This window comes from Chinchilla lanigera, unplaced genomic scaffold (assembly GCF_000276665.1).
Source record: "Chinchilla lanigera isolate Chin_1 unplaced genomic scaffold, ChiLan1.0 scaffold00017, whole genome shotgun sequence".
NCBI classification, from domain to species: Eukaryota; Metazoa; Chordata; class Mammalia; order Rodentia; family Chinchillidae; genus Chinchilla; species Chinchilla lanigera.
Window position 1 is genome coordinate 16,181,530 of NW_004955418.1, and position 20,654 is coordinate 16,202,183.

At 40.5% G+C, this 20,654-nt stretch overlaps 1 protein-coding gene across 1 annotated transcript in view; it reads left to right on the forward strand.

The window, feature by feature from the left end:
* The first annotated feature begins 279 nt into the window (after positions 1-279).
* Positions 280-20,654, forward strand: part of Pcsk1 (proprotein convertase subtilisin/kexin type 1) — a 42,466-nt gene continuing 22,091 nt past the window's right edge. The window contains exons 1-7 of the mRNA XM_005382232.2: positions 280-671; positions 3,851-3,955; positions 7,335-7,445; positions 9,731-9,877; positions 11,153-11,229; positions 16,866-16,954; positions 19,882-20,054. Of these exons, the coding sequence (XP_005382289.1) occupies positions 492-671; positions 3,851-3,955; positions 7,335-7,445; positions 9,731-9,877; positions 11,153-11,229; positions 16,866-16,954; positions 19,882-20,054 (882 nt within the window). The 5' untranslated portion in view covers positions 280-491. The remainder of the gene's footprint in view (positions 672-3,850; positions 3,956-7,334; positions 7,446-9,730; positions 9,878-11,152; positions 11,230-16,865; positions 16,955-19,881; positions 20,055-20,654) is intronic.

The following is a 20,654-nucleotide window of genomic DNA, read 5'->3' on the forward strand; positions in this document are numbered from 1 at the left end:
AGGAGTGTGCCTTTGGCCCTTGGTAGTTACATTCAAATGGGGCACTTCTCTCTGAGAAGTGAGGAGGTTTCTCCCAGCTACAGACAGGGAGCAGAATGAACTGATCCCAGCAAACTGTTTCTTCCTTTTCTTAATCCTTTCGCTGCTTATTTTAGTCTCTTCTGCGCCCCGCCGGGAATACCATCCAGATCTTAGTCCAGGTAGATCTGACGTCAAGAGATGGCTTTCGTCGATTTGACGTGTAAATACTCATTTCCATTCTGGCTGGGAAGGGCTGGGGCTCCACTCAGCCGGGAGACCGAGGCGCTTCACTGAGCACTCGCCGCCGCCCGGCCTGTGCTCGGGCGCCTCCCCGCTCTTCCAGAGCAACCGCGGGCCAGGAGTGATTCAGAGGCGGAGGAGGCGGAAGGTCGAGGCTGCTGGCTTTTCTCCTATATTGCTTCTTTTCCCTCGCTCCTTCCCACTTGTGTGTGAGTGAGTGTGTGAGAGCCATGGAGCGGAGAGCCTGGGGTCTGCAGTGTATTGCTTTCGCTCTCTTTTGCGCTTGGTGTGCGCTGAACAGTGTAAAAGCCAAGAGGCAGTTTGTCAATGAATGGGCGGCCGAGGTCCCCGGGGGCCCGGAAGCAGCCTTGGCCATAGCGGAGGAGCTGGGCTACGACCTTTTGGGTCAGGTAAGAGTTTACACTTTCAAGAAACTTTCTCCGGGGCTACAGAGAGATGGTGGGACTGGAGCGCGGTCTCCCAACGGGGTGCCCCACGTTGCACTCAGCTGCGCCCACTGTAGCCAGGAGCAAGAAGCTGCTCCAGCTCTTGCCCCGGGCGCGCTTGGGGAGGGGAGAAGGCTTGCATTATGTACGTTTGGGCTGGGCGCAGCCAGGCAGAAGGATGCCGCTGCAGCTGGGTAGAGCTCCTGCTTGCTGTTGTCCGCTCTAGTATTGAAATCTGTTCCCGCGCAGTTTGGAAAAAAAATCCTTCCACGCTCGTTCAGAGAACTTGAGATGCACAGGAGCTCCCACCAGCCGAGCGCCCCTGGGAGAGGTAGTGCGCTCAGCCTCCCGGGACTCGGGCGGGCTGCGTCAGGAGCCGGCCCTTTGGGTCCTTTCAATATGGCAGCATCAAATCCAAGTCCTGGCCGTGCTGGCTTGGCGATGTTCTCCCGCAGCGTTTGGGGGCGCGCCCGGAGTGTTGGAAGAGCGCCGGCCGCCAGGACGCGCGCATGGGAGGTTGGGGGGCCACCGAGTGACCTGAGAAGCTGGCGGGAGACAAGGTGGGTGAAAGAGGTGGGAGGATCTCTTCGCTTTTCCGGGTAGCCCCGGGTTTTTACTGGGAACTTGTAAAGTCCAAGCTTCATAACTTTGCTCGGCCAGAGCCCCTGCAGGGTCCAGCGGCCAGATTACCTGTGGGGAAAGGGTCTGTTTCTTTTGTGTGGCTCATTCAAGTGCGTAATCGTTTCCTTGGGGGTTGCAGCTTCCAAGGGAAAGTGGGTGGATTAGCTAGCTGGGGAGATGGGGGCCCGAAGGCATGGAGAGGGAGCCTGCTAGGCTCAGCGATTCCAAGACCCCCTGGGGGGGGGCTTCTAATTTAGATCTTTCTTTTATTTGGATTCAAAATCAAGCCTTCACCCCTATCCTTGAAAGTTGGTCAGCTTCGCAGCGGGGGTGGAGGGAGTTGTAAAACATTTTGGCGCGTTTTTTTCTGGAGGTGGTGATTGAGACGCAGCTGAAGTCATAGATGAGTAATCAGCGTGGGCGTTGGCGATTCCATAGATCGAATCCGCTGGGGAATACGCCTTCTCTCGCTAGAGGCTTCATTCTTCAACTTTGTGAGCCAAACTGTCTTTGAAATGCCAGGCAGGAACGTCAATACCCAAATCGACTTTCCAGCGTCTAGTGGCTGACTGACTTCTTGCTTTTTTGCCCAGCCCTTTGCTTGGTGCCAGGGTCTGTGTTAGGGACCGAGGAATAAAAGAAGAAAGAGAAATGCTTACAAGGAATCCAAAATTTAGAGGAGACTCAGCTTAGAGACAAATTATTGCAAATGAATGCAATTTGGGTAATAGAAGCTGTGTTTGGAGTCTCAGTACTGTATTCCTTGACTGAAAGGAAGAGGGCGGAAGGGAATTTGGGAGGAGTAAGAGACTGCTCGAAAGAGTAACATTGGCACAGGGTTTAGAAAAACGAGGTTGCCAGGAGAACAAGGTGAGATTGGAGAGTGCATTCCAGGCATAGAAAAGAGCTTGTGGGAAAACAGGGCCATCCAAACAGCTTAGCACTAAGTCTGGTAGTTGCACACAAATGTTGGGAGTTTGGGGGGATCAAAAAAGTGAGTAGCAGATGGAAATATACAGGTAGATACTCTGGGCACCATGGACATCTTGGATGTTCTATTGGGGGGGGGTGCTGAGGATTTAATCCTGTATCCACTGAGCAGTTACTAAAAGGCTAAAAAGCACTGGAAAATGTGTAGCTGGAAATTGAAAGAAGAAGTGAAAATTAAATTTCTGTTTGTCTCACCTGTTAGCCTCAAACACACATCCAAACTTGGACCACTCTACATGGGAATTACTTTCCAAGAAAATAAATATAAATTCAAAAAAGTAAAAATTAAAAGCAGTAAATAAATGTTTTTTATAGGAAGTTTGTGGTACTAAATTTGAAGCCAACAAGTTTTCTAGATGCCCCACATTTTTAAAATTATTCTAGTCACAAGAATCATTTATATATAGCTGGGGAAGCCACCTATATTGCTTATGATTTGCAAGTGGTATTTTTACTTTAGTCATTCCTAAAGTGATAATACCAAGAAAAGTTTTAAGAATACATTTTTTGGTAAAATACTGATAATGCTTTCCTAGTCCTAGTTATTTCTCCTTTTATTTAGCATTGATAAAATATACTCATTTAGCATTATTACTATTCTAAAATAGTATGATCTCAAGATAAAACTAGAATAAGGTAGAGACAAGAAGCAAAACCAGTTGACAGCATAAGCAGAGCTGGACACCTGTGATCCTTTCTTATGGCTTCTGATTTTTCTTTCCAAACCCAGATACAGTTTACAGCTGATCCATTACCTTAGGTTTAGTCTTGGAGCTGAACTTAAGCATCTCTGTTAAAATTTCTCTAGTTGATAAGAACCCCCAGTTTAAAAGAATGTGCTTCTTCTGAACTAAGTTGTTTCTTAATTTTAAAAATGTGAGGCATCTAGAAAACTTGTTGGCTTCAAATTTAGTACCACCTTGTGAAAGTGGAAATTAATTTAAAATAATGAATATAGTTTTACTGATAGCTACCCGGAGATGTGTACACACCTTAAAATGGAGCATCTGTCCAGTTTTGGTATGCTTTTTCTTGAGAGTCTTGAACTCATGGAAAGTGCAGAGATCATCAATAATAGCTAATAATAATTAGTATTGGGGATTTAATGGATACATTTTACGCCACCAGTGACTTGTTATTTTGGTGTGCTACTGGTCACTGATGGTACCAAAGAGATTTGCTTGCTCTGCAAAAATACTTTCTGGCATGATACATTCAATCAAATAGGTTTTTCTTGAGAAACGTCTACCAAGTGTTATTTCCACACACATTTTAACAGAATAAGTCAGTTCTGTTAAAATGTGTAAAACAGGAACATCACCAGTCTCCAAGTATACTGTAAACCCAAGTAATAATGTCCTGAGGGTCACCTAAAACCAATAGCAGGGCCTTCCTTGAGAAGGGAAAAAGCTAACTTCAAGGAGCCAGGAATGGGCTTAATAAAAGTTATGTGTCTCTATATTAGTTGGTTTTTAACTAGTCCATATATATTTGTCTAGGAAAGTGGATTTTTATTTTAATTTTTTTTACAGATTGGATCACTTGAAAATTACTATTTATTTAAACATAAAAACCATCCCCGAAGGTCTCGGAGAAGTGCCCCTCATATCACTAAGAGATTATCTGATGATGATCGTGTAAGTGTTGTGTTTCTATCCTGACATGTCTGCTTTCTTTGGTATCTAAAAAAAACAAAAGTGTTTTGCAAATGTGATGCGTTTTCAGTATAATCATTGCTGTTTGCTTGTAATGTACCTAGCGTTTTTTATATATTTATAATTGCATATAGTAATAACAAGATTGAATTGAATAGTTGTTAATGAAAGTTAACTATATACACATATACATTAAGTATATATGTATACACAGAGTGGTTTGATTTTGAATATCTAATCAGAGGTTGTAGCACTAATGAATACTTTGACAATAAAATCAGTAGTCTTCTTTTGGTGGGGGAGTACTGGGGATTGAACTTAGGGCCTTCACACTAAGCTACATCCTCAAACCATTTTAATTTTTTTTTCAAATTTTGAAATAGTCTTGCTGAGTTTCTAAATTCCTGAGGCTAGGCTTGAACTTGGAATTCTCTTGCCTCAGTCTCCCAGCGTGCTGACATTTACAGGCACGGGCCAGCATACCTGGCTTCCATTATCTTTTATCACATTCCTGTTATGTACCAAGCACTTCATCACCAGTGTAGGGTGCCAAATAAATACATAGCTTTTCTTTTGATAGCCTTTCAATGTAACTGGAAAACATCTTACCATTTACACCACTAGAAATATGTTAGCATTTATGAGAGAGCTCTAAATTTGTGTCTTTATGAGGTAAATGTTTCCATAAGTATTGTATTGTTTGATTCAAACCATTTATCTCTTTTCATCCCAGTTTGTATACTGATTCATGATTAGGCGAAACCAGGAAGTGTCTAGAATGAATATAGGCAAACAGAGGGAGAAAATTTGGGTATATATTTAATATGCCCATTGATTTTTTGAGGTCTATTCAAGGTCAGCAAATGTATTAAAAGAAAATGTTGACTACATTAGGAGTGTAGAAATTTGCACATATATTGTTGCATATATATGTGTTCTTAAGACTATGCTATACTGTGAAAAATTCATCCAGGTTGCAGTAATATTTGTGTACGTGGATTCTGTTGCCTAGGACACCCCGAAGGTTATACTGAGAAACACAAAGCATCCTATCAGCTTCTCAGAGGGTGAGGGAGAATAAGTGAGCAAAACGTGCTAGAGCAGTTGAAAGTACATGGGACTGATGAAGTCTATGAAATAATTTACTGTTTTATTTGTTCTATAACTGATAGAACTTTAAAAATAAGTAAAAGACAAATTATGAGGATAGCAAATGACTGGGATGTGGTCACCAAATATCGCTGTGTCAGGACCATGGACAGGGAGCCCATAGCTCTTGTACAGGCATTCTAGCTCTTGGGGACCAGTTAGGTCTACATGTAGGACACCAAGTGAGAGGTCATGAAACTTGTTTTACAAGTTTTCTTATCCAGTGAGATTTTTCCTTTACTCAGACAAAGGGTAATAGCTTATTGGATGTAGTCTGAAAAACGGGACACCTTCCAGCACTCTGGCTACTCTTATTCCTTGGGCAAGGCAAGAGAGATATTTCCTTCTCTGCCCAAATAAGTGCCCAGTATTAACGCACAAGGAAGCCACACATGGCCTTCTTTCCATCTGCATAGCAAAAGCTGGGCAGAGGACTGTGTACCAAACTATTCTCCTTCCTCAAGGTATCTCATGAAAATGAACAGATAGCCCAATTCCGCCCTTTGAGTATCTCTTTGATAGTTAATTTTGAGGGGAATCACAAGACATTAATTAAAACGCTAAGCATTTACTTTTCAAGATTATTTCATAAAAATTAGTTTATGTAATCATAGGAAAAATAAGCCCCCAAATAATTTTATCTCAGGAAAAACCTTGGAGTCATTGAAGCTTCAGTGGAAGGTTGGACTCCATGATTTTAATGTGATTTCCAGCTGAAAAGTATTATTTATAATCAAGTACATGATGCCTATTCTATACATAATTAGAAAATACCATCAATTTTCTCTATTCCATTTGCTCTGCTCTTTCAGAGATTAATATGCAATCCTGAATTAATAACATTTATCATAACACTGTTTCCTACAATTGGATGTTTATCTGATCAGATGGCAGAGTGTCTCTTTATGTATTTCATTTTTTTAAATTGCTCTTGATTTTCATTTTAATGCTCTTTTTCGATTAGGGATAATATTCTTTCAAGCCAGCCCCGTGAAATGTAGCAATAGTCAATCTTCATCAGCCTGCTAATGAAATCTCCAACTCTAAGTGACCCTCTTCAACAAAGACGAGTTCCCTAACAGCCAGTTTCCAAAGAGCAACTTTCATGACAGGCAGTATATTCCTAGCACTGAGGTATTTTAAGCCAAAACAATTAAGCTTAAAATACAAGCAGTTTAAAAATAAATTATAGTGACTAATAGCTAGCTCTCAAGTCCCTCCCAGTGTTTACAGTAGGTTTGCATTATATTTTCTAATTGAAAATTCAAGACAGTCTCTGTGAATAGCTTTGATCCTTTCACTGCAAATTATTTTTCAGTTTTTAATTTTGAATCTAACTCCTGGGGACTCTCACATCAACAATATTCCCCACCCTTGTCCTGCACACTTATCATGAATACAACAATAGAAAACCTATTTGGGGTAGGAAATAGTTACATTGCCTAGAAAAATAAGAGCATACCATTGTTTCCTAATGGTTATAACCATCAAAAAACCCCTCACTCTCTCAGGGCCTTCAGTCTAACAGGATTGCATAAATAAATGTGGGCCAGGTAATTTTCATGCTGTCAGATCTCTTTGCATAATACATGAGACCAAACTGATGGAATATGAGCCTGGTCAGTAATGCCCATTCATCACCCCAGATATGTTCCTTGTATTAAACACTTTTAGGAGGTTAAATCACAGAGGAGTCAGAGTTTTGAATTTGCAAACACACAGCACCATTCCTGGCTAGTGTAACATTTGCAATTTCTATCTTTTCTCATGTAAAGACAGAGAAATTAAGTTGCAAGAACAATTGTGGCTTCTTAGCTTGTTGACTCATTCCATGAAAACAGACAAATTTTCAGCTGTAGGGCACTGGGTCTTCAGTATAAAAATGGCTATGATGGCCCATTTTCTGATGAAAGCGGGCTCAACTTTTACCTCACTGAAACCACAGTGCAAATAATTTGAGGGAATCGTAACTTCACTGACTGCTTCTCCTCCCCTAATGATACATTTTACTGTAATAGAGAAAAATGCTCATCCATCCCTAGTGGGCAATCCCTTCTTCTCACTCAGCAGCCAGTTTGATCTGTGGTCAAACAAAAACACTGCAGAACTGCCTGAGTTCTGATGGCAAAGATACTGGCATTACACAGAAGGAAATGATGACACAGAGAGTGCTACTTGGCTTTTGATTCGCTTGTGCTGACAATCTTTATAGGTGATATGGGCTGAACAGCAGTATGAAAAAAAGAGAAGCAAACGCTCAGTTCTACGAGACTCAGCCCTAAATCTCTTCAATGATCCAATGTGGAATCAGCAGTGGTACTTGGTAAGTATATAGGGAGGGACCATATGGGACCTGGACCCAGGTTCCTTATATCATTACCTTATTTGCAGTGATAGATCTGTCGGTCTGTCTGTCTGTCTGTCTACCTATCTCAGTCTCTCTTCAACATTTCAATCTCTCTTCAATGTTTCTCAATCTCTCTGTCTCTCAATCTCTCCACCTCTCAAACTGTCTCTCTCAGCCCCTCTTCCTTTACCGATATATCTCCTTCTCATTCTACAGAGTACAATAACATATTGTTTAGAGATTAGGACTGATGGGACTTTCTTGATCTGTATTTTTTTTGGCTTGGGTGAAAATGCCTGAAATAGATCTTTACCTGTTATGAAGGGAAGTCTTTTTTTGTTTGTTTGTTTGTTTTACTTGTTGTCATTTTTCCTTTTACTTCTTAGGCTTATCTGAGATAAATGCAAAAGAATCTTACCAGCTTAGACATTCCAAAACAGTACTCTTTGTAAAAATCACTCTTTAAAAATTTACTCTTGAGAATTTCTAAATCATTCAGAGTATAGTAAACATCATTAAGTATATGCAGCCCTGGATGACAATTTTATGTGTTACAGGCAAGAATCTCTGAACAAAGCTAAAGGAAATCATACAAAGGAAATCTATTTGCAAATGTTTAGACTTGCAAAGCATGTTATCTTTATGATATTTACCAAATCTTTGTTTGTGTGTGGGCCCTGAGACAAGAAATTGTAAGTGTTGCTGCTGTCCTGTTCCTGTTTAATGTTAAGACTCTCTAGTAGTAACACATGTTATTAAAAGGATTTGTTGCTGAGAAATTTAATAAAAAATAATAAAAATTTAATAAAAGATAAATTATCATAACAACCATAAGCAAAAACTTAGACATTTTCACTGCATGATGGATGGACAAGGAAATCTGTTCCCTTCCAAGAAGACCCATTTCTATTGTCCTTTTCCTAAACTAAGCAATAAATGCTTGCATGTTGCAGCTGACAACATTTATCAGCTAACACTTGTTGAACATATACTATGTGTCAAATACTATAGTAAGTGTTCATTATGAATTAACACATCTAATCTTTATTGGATTGGACAGTCATGCATATACCCACTGTGGTTCAAACCCATAGGAATGTGTCAACAACCACCCTTTAAAACTGTTCTGCAATTAACATTTGCTCTCTAGCTTCGCCCAACAATTCATATGTGATTTTAGCATCCTATCATTCAACTTCACACTGGCTAGGTAAATTCTTGCCCACTGTCCACCTTTTTAAGAAGAATATCAACAGGAGACTGTACATTCACTAGTAGTTTTAGTGTTGTTACTTCTGAATTTCTCTTTGACCCCTTCACTGGCACTCTACTATATCTCCTGTATGCTTAGAAATATGCCTATATCTGTGTTTCCTTGTGGCCCAGCTCTCCTCCCGTACAGTCCCACACACTGTAACTGTATTAGAAAAATTATGCAGAAAGGAAAATCCCCAGTCTCCTCTCTCAGATACTCCCTGAATCATCCCATAAAAGGAAATAGGCAATTAGATTGCAGTTCCTCCGAGATGAAGCTGAACTGACAGGTCTTTCTGTGTTTTCACACCTCAGCCATGATGGTTATGCAATGAATTGCCATAAAACTACAAAAGGGCAGGATTCAGAAAGTTTCTTGGATAGCTGAACATGTCCATCGTGGTTTCCCAGAAGGTGGCTCATACCCAGACAGCATGAAAGTTTTGCGTATTTTCCTCACCCTATATAGCTTTTCATCTGTATTCTGTGAAATACACTGCATAGTAAAACAGCAAACACTAAAAATCAAAGTTCTTGATATGACCACAATCACCTCAGCATTTCTGGTTCTGTTTTTCCTTCTAGGAGAAAAGTTATAAGACAATCATAAATGACTGTACATCAAAAGATGTAATGAGTGCTCCACATAGCAATGGAGGCTGAGGACTTTGGGGGAGATGAAAACATAGAGCATCAAATAAAGTTTCAATAGATGAAAAGCTTGAGCATGTTATCACAAATGAAAGAAACTTGGAGACAAACTTCTTTTAATCCACCTAGTTCAAAGTGAAGAAGCCTAGAATGATTTATCCTTTCAAGTGATTTTCCATTGGGACAATTGGGAGAAGAGAAGGACTCTATGATTCAACTTTGTTTTTCATTTCACCTAATTGCCTTCTTCTAAGATCTACAGTGACCCAAGTGGGTGTGAAGAACAAGGGGGTATAGGTTGGAGTTTACATTCTCAGCATGTAGCAAGTAAACCATGATTTGTCTTTCTTTATCAGCAAGATACCAGGATGACTGCAGTTTTGCCTAAGCTGGATCTTCATGTGATACCTGTTTGGCAAAAGGGCATTACAGGCAAAGGAGTTGTTCTCACCGTACTGGACGATGGTTTGGAGTGGAATCACACAGATATTTATGCCAATTATGTGAGTCTGGGCTGTCTTGGGACTGTGGCTTAAGGAACCATATATGTAGACATGCAGAGTTTTTCTTTCCTGTAAGGGGGATTCTGCTTCAATGTCAGCCTTGAGACAACAGGTCAATGTTTTTTTCCTTTTTTTTAACCCTTCTGTCAGCCCATATGAACTTGTTTTGTACAAGTGGGCATTGGTAGAATCAAATGAGGTTAAGGATTATATAGACTTGTGAGTGCTGGGAAAGATAGGGGAGTGGTTACCCACACGAATTAAGTTATTAAAAGCCATTTGGATTGTGAACCACTCAGTGTTTGGGGCAATAAAACAATGAAATCAAGCCTGATGTCTGAGGTCATTTTCACAGTCATTTTCTCACATCTCTTAGGAGTCAGTGTCCCTGACATGGTGAAATTATGTGAATGTGATTTCTTCCATGGAAATTCAAAGTGAATACCACTCAGTAGAAAAATGCCAAACTGAAAAAGGCTAAAATTTACTAGAAATGAGAAAATAAATAATTGAAAAGTGTGCTTAATTGTTTATGAAGCTCATAATGTAACATGAACTCCATGATTTATCTTAGGTCTTTATATCAGGGCAGCAGCATTTCATCAGTAGGATTCTCCTTTATATTTCTCTCATACTTTTTACCCATACAATATTCCTTAGCCATAACTCAGAGCTAAAGAGTAGAGAAAAATTGAGGGAACAGAAAGGTGAAGAAAAGACTGGTACAGGGTAGAAATCAGCACTAACTGAAAGATATGGAGAATTATAAAAAGCAGCATTAGGGATGATAGATCTCCTATGTGGGAGATGTTTCAAGTGTAACATTTAGTTCAGAAAATGGGGTGGGATCGGGAAGATTGGCAGTAGTTCTAAGTACATTCTCTTTAAGTAAATTATATTTTTTAGTGTACCTAAGGAGCTCCACCTCACAGCTACTTCTTTGCACATAGAGCTGCAAGAGAGATAAGTGTCAGAGGGCTAGTAATTAACTCCATGGTTTTTGGCTAAGTCATTCAACTTCTCAGGGCCTCACTGAATTTCATTTGAAAAGTGAGGTGATTGATCCCAATAAACTGTGGATATTTTGCTGTTTACTTTGCTATGATCACCTTTGCTGCCTGTCTTTTGGGTACAATAAATGTTTGGTGACAAGATAAAAAACTCAGAAAAGCAAGCTTTTGACCTATCTACAAGGACGGGAAGAGGCGGTCATAGAAAGTGGTAAGAGTGCTGTTTTTCTATGATGCTACAGTGTTATTTTTGTCGTTTCTTTAGGATCCAGAGGCTAGCTATGATTTTAATGACAATGATCATGATCCGTTTCCCCGGTATGATCCCACAAATGAGAACAAGTGAGTAAATGTGAATTTTGTAGGCATAAACTGCTTTAAGTGTTTTTATCTTGTTTGAAAGAGTTATACTATAAATTCGGCCCATATTTCACCTCTCAGAATATATTGCTGCATACCATCCATACCCTAATGTTTTGATGCCTTTAAAACAGAAATGAAGTTTTTATTTCTATATTTCTTTTGGTTTATAGTCTTGTATTCTGAAAATTAAACTTCTTAAATGATTAAATTCTCCTTCTTATATTATTAAATTATTCCTTCAAGTGTTACTGACTACTGTCACTTTTGAAAGAATAGGTGGGTCATAAAAAGTATAAACTTTGAGTCCCTCTCCCCCCAGTGCCTCTGTGAATCTTGTATTATTAGCAACATACACGACTTTTGCCATGAAAAGAAATACATACAAGGGAGTACATGTGGAAAGGTCCCACAGCTTTCTATGGTGGTCACAATTACATTCACCAGCTCCCCAAAAAGAACATGACCAAACACTACCCAAAAGAAATCCAGCTGAGGCCTGGCTTCCTGATCCTGCATAGCCTTTAGAGCTTTGAAGTATATCATTATGTGTTCCAGTTTGTGCTACATGTGAAGGCAAGGGAAGAGAGAGGCTACAACATCTAACTCTTAGATCAGCATCTTCCTATTGCAGCCATGGGGGACAACAGAGGCCAAGACCCAGGCCTTTCAAGGAAAGAGGCCAAAGAGAGACCAAGAAACTGGACTCCTAACATTTCTCTTAGCTCCAAAGAAACTTCATGCTCCTCAAAGTGTCCATCTTCATGTGAGAACTCATCTTTGTTCATGCTGATATCTACCATAAACTTCCAGGAGACATTCAAATTTCCTGTTCATCCCACCCGGAAGAGATTGCACCAGAAGAGATAAAATCCAAGGTCAAAACCAGGACTTTTTGCTATAAATAGGGATGGAAAGAGTGATATATCTAAAAAGCTGTTGGTAGATGTTGCATGAAGCATAAAGTGCTTCCCTTTTCTTTCTAGATGGCTGTCTCTTGGACTGTTAACCAACTTAGGTAACTCACACTTCTCGCTGTGTCTCTCCTCCCATGAGGCTGGTGCAGTAACATTGACTTAACATTATTCCTTTATTTGAATGGTCCCTTTCCAGAAGGCCAGCATAACCCAGGAAGGGAGCCACACAGAACTGACCCCTACTTCTGTGTTTATATTTTTTCCTTGAATGAGAAAAGGAGGACTGTAGAGACTTCAAAAATACTACTTCTTTCACTCCCATGAAAGAGTTTGGGTAAAGAGGCTAGTCACACCCCTTAGAGATTAGAACACTCACTAACAGTGCAATAGGAATTGCTGGTGAGACACTCTGGGAGCAAAGTGAGAGTGTGTCAGGTGATAGCAGGGACACATTTAGCCTTTTTTCTGGGTCAGGATAGTGTATAGCCAGCAGGAACATCTATTTGTTTGGAGCACAACCCTGTCATGTCAGCCTGGCTGCTAACTGTGGCTTTGCCAATTACCCGCAGCGAGAGTGATACTGGATATTCACTTGCTTCCCTCTCTCTGTACTGTGTTTGATTTTTCTCCTCTAAATGGAGTGATAAGGCCCTTTCCCCTTACATTTCTGAAAGGAACTTCATGAGGAAATGGGGCAGTAAGATAGAGACACCTTTCTTAGAATGGTGTGAAAACAGCTTTTGTTCCACCACTTATTAAAACCAAGGGGGAAATCTCTGTAGCCAGGAGGTGCAGCAAAGGAGGCTGGAGGCAACAGCTTCTTTCCTAGGCTTTGCAACTCCTTCCTGGACAGATCCTGGATCTAGCCGCAGGAGCCAAAGTAGGTGATAACTTATGCAGTGTCCACATAGCAGATGAACACTTGATAAAATGATACTCTCTGGCGATACACTTGTCATGAGAAGGAGGACTTAGCTTTGCATTACTATAACAAATACCTGAAATAAATAAACTTTGGAAAAGTTTATTTAGGCTCACAGTTTTAAAGGGATTAGTGCATGGTGAGTAAGCCTTTTTGCTTTTGCACTTTAGCAGCGTAGCATGGCATGGTTGGGAGTGTGTGGTTTACGTTCCACTTCATGGTGGCAGGAAGTAAAGAAGGCAGAGACTCCTCCAATGGCCCCTCAAGGACATCCCCCAATCACCTAAGAGCCCACTGCTCAAAGAGTCCACTGCCTTCCATCGGCACCAAGCTGGAGGCCAAGCGTTTCACACATGAACTTGGAGGGGGGAGTCCAGATCCAAACTATAGCAGATCTTCTCCCTGTTTCCCAAAGGGAGAAATCCCACAGGCCAGCATTTAAAATTGCTACATTTGCCTCAATTCAAGTACCTCCGAAGGCTCTGTATAATGTTAATTATTTTGTGTGTCTGAAAATTCTGAGCTTCCAGAGTTTTGCCTGCTGTGGGTTTCCTACATGGGATTGGGCAGAGATGGCAAACCTTTTTGATTCAAACAGCCCACTGCTGCATACTTGCCATGGGTTCGCCACCACCACCATAGGTTAGCATGGCATAGTCCAACAACTGAGACAGACTTAAGTCAGATTTAGATAAAATGTTAGGTCTTCCACTTAACAGTTTAGTGCCCTTAAATGAACTATTTAGCTTTTTTGTGCTTAGATTTTAACATCTTTTGGAAAGGAATATTTACTTAATTGAGTTACTATGTGATTTCACATGGGTTTATGTATATAAATTTCTTGGATGCTACCTACCTGGTACATAAAAAATGTAAAATAATTACTGAAATGAGGATGAGGAGGAGAGTGACAGTAATAGTGATGAGGTTGATGATGACCAAGGTTCCTCATTTAGCACCTGAAGTAGACCTTACTTCAGGGAGAAATCACCATTACAAGAATATTATCATCTGACAGGAGCATAAGCAGAGGCACATCAGTTTTCTAAGCTAGTTTACAATCTCTTATTCAAAAATGACACAATGAGCAACTTTTAGAGCCCTGTCAACCAACTATCAGAATTAACCTTTCACTTATCAGAAGATATAATAAAAAGTAGAGTTACTTTTCTAGCATGTTGTCAGACATAAACTCCTTAGATTTACAAAATGAATCACCCCATTTTGTTCACCTTGATAGCAAGTGGAGACCTATTATCTCCCAATTCCAAGGGCATTATTTCTTCAAACTATCTCTATTGCCTCAGTTTTTTATCAACATGTAAATGAGTCTAATAGAAGCCACATTTGAACGTTCCTCTGCAAATCAAAAGAGGAATCACTCAATAATAAAATCATGAAAGTGCAGGTAACTCTTTCTATTAAGCTGGCATGAGTCTGTATTCAATATTTCAACACCAATTACAGATTATTTTTCTAGTTAAATAACACATGTGACAAGGATATTTTAACCAAAATAATAGTAGTCTTTAAACTATTTTGTGGATTTTTTTTTAGAAAAACCAATTTGTTTAAATGCCAGTTCCTACCATTGTTCTAGTTGATAGAGGGTTCTTTTATCTATCTTCCTAATTTATGAAAGAAAAAGAACTGCAGGTCTATGTAGAGTGACATAGACACACTTTAATAAGATCCTCTCCTCTCCGTATGTGGAGGTGGGATGTGAGGATGAGAGGATGGAAAGAATCCAGCCATGCTTGTTCTGTGATCCTACTGTTAAATCAGTACTCAGAGGAAGAAAAGTAATGGACAGTAACATGTTACATCATTACTGGACAGAGGCACAGTGTTAGGGATGTTTGTCAATAGGTTAAATCTGCTGGCTTAAACTAGGGACCTGAAGTGGCTCTTTTTCCTTTCCTGAACCTGTCTCTCATCACGTATAAATGGAAAAGTAGGCAATGGTAACTTTTGGAAGCACATTTCTTGGAGGATGACAACGGAAATTTTTCTTCTACAGGCAAAGAGCTAGTCTTCAAACAAAGCATAAGTTACCTTCTCTTTGTGCAGATGTGCACATATTTTTCAGTTAGTGGACAATATTGCTTTAGTTGCCAGTGAAAGAATTCTAGTTCAAAGATTAAGCAAAATAGCGATGAAATATTTTTTCAACCCAATGCTGCAAAGTCCAGATTAAAATCATGTCTCCCCTGAACATCATCCACTCTTCCTATCCTCTAGTACTGTTCACCTGCACTTAGCTTCGTTCTCCAGATTCTTACTGGGGACAGGATTCATATGAGTCATAATCTTAAGACTTAGTCCCAGGAAAGAACACAGTTCTCTACCCCAGAATCAGCACAAGTCCTTGAAAACTATCTGAGTAGATGGGCACCCTCCCTGAGAAGAGCCAGGGAGGGCAGCTTTCTCAATGGGGAAAATGCTAGCATACCGAAAGTGGCATAGTGTACCACATCAGGAAAACCCTGAGTTAGAGAGAGGTACGTCATTCCAACTTAGAATCCCTACCCACTGTTAATCTGCAGGAGCAGGAATAGTATTAAATGGAAGGAGACCAAGAAGCCGTCTTTGGGATTTCAGAATAAAAGACAAGTTAGAATAGTTTTGGATGGCTTATTCAATTTGGGTGTTTTATATTCCTGACCAGGTTTAATTAAAAGATAGTCATTGTAGTACTGTCTAAAAGTAGCTGGCTCGTATTGTTCCTCAGATGTAACCCTTTTACTCCTCTGTGTCAGCGTATTTGGTTACTGGCTACACCAGGCTGTCAATAACCTTCATGCTCCTCCCAGTGTTTCCACAATAGGATAAATCCATAAAATGGGTTCATGTTAACATGTTCTTTACTTATTAGACATCATGAGTCAAGCTATAGGAATAGTATTATGTCCAGAATTTAGAAATGATGCTTTAGTGATAGAATTGAATGTGTTTTAGAGAAGAATCCCCCCCTGACCAAGTACTCTGAAATATTTGCCTGGCTACAAAACCAGTCTTATTCAGGCTTCTGGCCTCAGTCAGAGTTGTGGGAGCTCATTGTTTTTTAATTAGCCTATAGCGTCCTGAGAAAGTTTCAAAGGCCTCTTGGTACCAGAAAATCCTCAGACATCTTAATGTGATGTGTAGTTATAGGAGAGGAGGAAGATTTACAAAAGGGTTCTGTTCCATAGTTTGCAGGGCTGGTACAGACTAATCTAATCTGAGGTATTAATTCAAGGTCATTAGGGAGGAAAGTAAGCAAACATTTCACTAGCAAAAAAGTAAGGAGGAGAAGCCATCTGTGACATTTTTCCTGAATGTCAGAGTTCTCTCTCTCTCTCTTTTTTTTTTGCACCGGGAATTGAACTCAGCACCTTGCACTTGCCAGGCTTGTGCTGTGCCACTGAGCTATATCCCCAGCCCCATAGTTCTCCTAATAGCTAACAAGGGTTGGCATACACCAGGTTCCTAATACGTGTCAGCCACAGTTTTCAGTGCTTTACGCAGATAGCTCATGTGATCTTCACAACCTGTAGATGATAAGGAATGGACCCAAGGTCACACCACTAGTTAATAATAGAAGCCAGAATTTCAACTTTCATACTTTACTCTAGTTACCTGTCTCTTTCATCAAGAAAATAAATTTTATTTAATACTAATAGCAAGAAAGCCAGTAACAAAGCCAACAAAAAGGTAACATATCATACACCGTGAGTTCATATGCAAAACAAATGTTGGTCCCTATTTATGTTTTATAATTAATGCTTTTTAATCCACAGACATGGGACCAGATGTGCAGGAGAAATTGCCATGCAAGCAAATAATCTCAAGTGCGGGGTCGGAGTGGCATACAATTCCAAAGTTGGAGGTAAAGCAGGGGGCCATGCCTGCACTTTGGCACTTTAATTTGAGACTTGTATCACCCACGTAAGTAGGGGAGGGGACTTTTCCACAACCTGAGGGAGAAATCAGTTCCAAGGAGAATTTTTTGCAGAGTTTAAATGTGGTTTGTGAAACAATTGATGGATCTGGACTACAAGAAAATGGATCGCTGAGCAGCAGTTGAGCAAAATCTAATTTTCTCTGTGTTCTGATGTAGGAGGGATTGTTACTGAATGCTTGCATAGAGTACAGAAGGGGGATGTTAATTTAGGTAGACTCTCCCTCCCTCTCCATTCTGTATTTCTTCATTTGTTAGCGAAGAACAGCATTTAAAAAGTTCCCACAAGGTAATCAAGGACATTTTAATAAAGAAAAACGTACAAGATGTAGAGCAAACCAATATGGGCGCCTGAAGCTTGGAGGATATTTCCACCCTGCCACCCAAGGACCAGGGCAAGGGGAAGTAAGCAGAAAGGAGAGAGGGAGAAAGCTGTGGCCATAGAGAGAGCCTCTGGATGGGAGCTGTGGCCCTGCACACAACGGAGCTCCTTCCAGGCAGCTGGCCCAGGGGCTAAGACCTCATTCTCGGTTCACCCTGCCCTCCTGATGACATCTTCAGGTGGCTGAAGGGAGACGCAAGGGAGGCCAAAGGTACAGTCATGCTCCATTGATAAAGGGTAGAAGGTGGTTCTACAGGAACCAATAGAAAGAGAGGAATTATTTCCCCTCATTTTTTTTTCTACCTCGGACTCTCACAGTTATACAATAATCTTTGAGTTTACGTTGGTTTTGAGAAAATAGTATCACAAAAAGATTATTTATGGAGCATATCAATTGCAGCAAAACCACCTCATATTTTCCATGAATGTACTTTGAATTGGAAACCAAATAAATATGCATCCTGGCAACAGTGGAACAGCAGACCGGTAGATTTTCAGTACTTTTGTTTGTGTGTGTGTGGTACTGAGGACTGCACTCCACACCTTTGCACTAAGCTACATCCCTGCCTTTTTGTATTTTTTTACTCTGAGACAAGGCCTTGCCAAGTTGCCCATGCCAGGCCCAAACTTGAGCCCCTTTTACTTCAGCCTCCCAGGGTGTGGGGATTTTAGGCCTGCACCACTGTATGCAGTTTATACAGCATTCTCTATCCCTTCGATTCCATCATATTCAAACTGCTGTGGTAATTTAAAAAAAATGAAGGCAGAAACATAAATTATGTAAACAACTAGAAAAAGACTCCACTTTTTAAGTCTTAATGAATTCAGCAGCTAAGTTTGTGACAGATTTTCAGTTTTTGGAGGAGGAATCATAAGTAAGTTTCTTAAGGTGACAAAAGATAGTTCATTGTGTAGATCTGAAACACAAGACCATTGATCCTAAATCTACTGATATTTTTTATTATTCTATCCTGTGATGTTCTAGCCCCGATTTGAACAACAATTTCCATGCATACGTACCTACTGTATATCACTCACCCTAAATACATCATAGGCAGTGTACCCTGCAATTAACAGGATGTAGTCAAGTGGCAGTTTTTTAGGATTCAAATCCAGGATCTCACTTTGTTTTTTTTTGGGGGGGGGGTTCCAGTACCAGGAATCAAACTCATGACCTTGTGCTTGCCAGGCAGGCGCTGTGCCCCTGAGCTCAATCCCAGCCCCTCCCACTTTGAAGCTGTGTGATTGTGGACAAGTCACTGTGTCTCTCTGGCCTCAGTTGCCTCACCTGTGACATGTAGAGAATTGGAGCACCAACCTCGGATGGTAGATGAGCTCATAAATGAAACAGCTGTGGCATGTGACTGCACATGAAATAGCCTCATTGCCATGGGAACTGATATAATCACCTAATTGAGGAAACTGAGGCACAGAGAGGTTTCTGTGTCTTAAGATCACAACTATTACAAAGTAGAGCCGGGAGTTTTTCCCTTCTAAACACATTTTTAAACTACTCTTTCTCTTTTTTTTAACAGTTATGTCTTTCACTGTTGAACATGCCAGTTACACGTTTTCTCTTTGCCCCACTGTGAATAATAGTGTGAAAATCTAAGTCATACACTATTGCCCTATTAACTTGAAGCTAGGAATAACCAGGTAGCTGCCCATACTATCCCAGTTGCTTTTTCCCTCCCGGCTTTTGAATGCGTGAGTCTGATGCTGGGTGACAGCCTGCTGGAAAGTACAAAGGGCCACCACATCTGCCTTCTCCTGATGAAAAATGATTTCCCCTCAAGGAGTGAAGTCCAGGCAATGATTTCATCCTGAGATGATTTAGAAGAAAAGGAAGAGGTTCCTTGAAAATGTTTCTTAGCAAACACATAAAAGAAAGGCCTCTGGGTTATTTTTAATCAGTGCTTAGAAACAAGGGTTCTTTCCCTATTTGTTAGTCTCCCAGAAGGGATAGATCTTCTCAGACAGCAGAGTTTGCCCTGTGGGGTCGTTTTTATGGCGCAGACCAGGCCATAGCCAATCGTGGTGCCATCATCATGAGCAGAGGAACTGCGAGAGAGCTGTCGGACAGGCATTTCTGAAAGCTATTCTGTCATTTTGTGGGGCAGTGGAGAGAGAGAACACATTTGTAATTGACAGCACCATGACCGCTTCCTCTTGTCCAAGGATGCTACTTATTTTCATCCTCAGAGATATTACTGGGATCCAACCCTTGAGTGGAACAAAAAATTCACAGCTGCCCTAGTACATAGCATTATCTCTAAAGGGCAGACAATAAAGTCTATGGGGGAAGCTGATTATGCTCTTAGTAGCTGGTCACAGGCATTGGGGGCATCTAGTGTTACTTTCTTTTTGACTCTTGAAGTCCTTTAAAAATAGAAGTATTAAGAGTGTTCACTTTTCTATATGTGCACACTGACATCAGCTTTCTTCTTTGTTTCTTTTTTGTTTTGCTGCCCAGGCATAAGGATGCTAGATGGCATAGTGACAGACGCTATTGAGGCCAGTTCCATTGGATTCAACCCCGGACATGTGGATATTTACAGTGCAAGTTGGGGCCCTAATGATGACGGGAAGACTGTAGAGGGGCCCGGCAGATTAGCCCAGAAGGCTTTTGAATATGGTGTCAAACAGGTGAGATGCTTAACACACACCCACATGAGATGAATTCCAACCATTACGATAGGAGATGAAGGGAAGGATGTTAATGTTACATGGAAAGAAATGGTGGCAAATTTCTTGACAAAGCCATTCAGAATTTGAAATGCACACAGGGAGCCTAGTCATTCTTCAGAGGATGGAAGTTCAAGGTTAGGGGAGTTTTTCTGTTTGAGTCTAATATTGAAGAGAGGGGCTGGGGATTTAGCTCAGCGGCAAAAGCGCCTGCCTGGCAAGCGCAAGGTCGTGAGTTCGGTTCCCGGTACCAGAGAAAAACCAAAAAAAAAAAAAAAAAAAAAAAAAAAAAATTAAAAAAATTGAAGAGAGACTCATTACTTTTAGGATACATAGCTTGAACTAATTCTGCACATTTCCTCTCCCTTTCTTGTTTTCTACCTGCTTTGGGGTTTTTATATTAGGTAAACTACTGCCCAGTCTTCTTCCAGTTGCTCTGGAAAAGTCCATCATTTTTTTAATCTTTATTTTTATTAGTACAAGTTTGCAATATATAATGATTACATGCATCATGGGGACTTGGTGCTTGGACATAACACAGCTTAATTCTTTTTACATCTC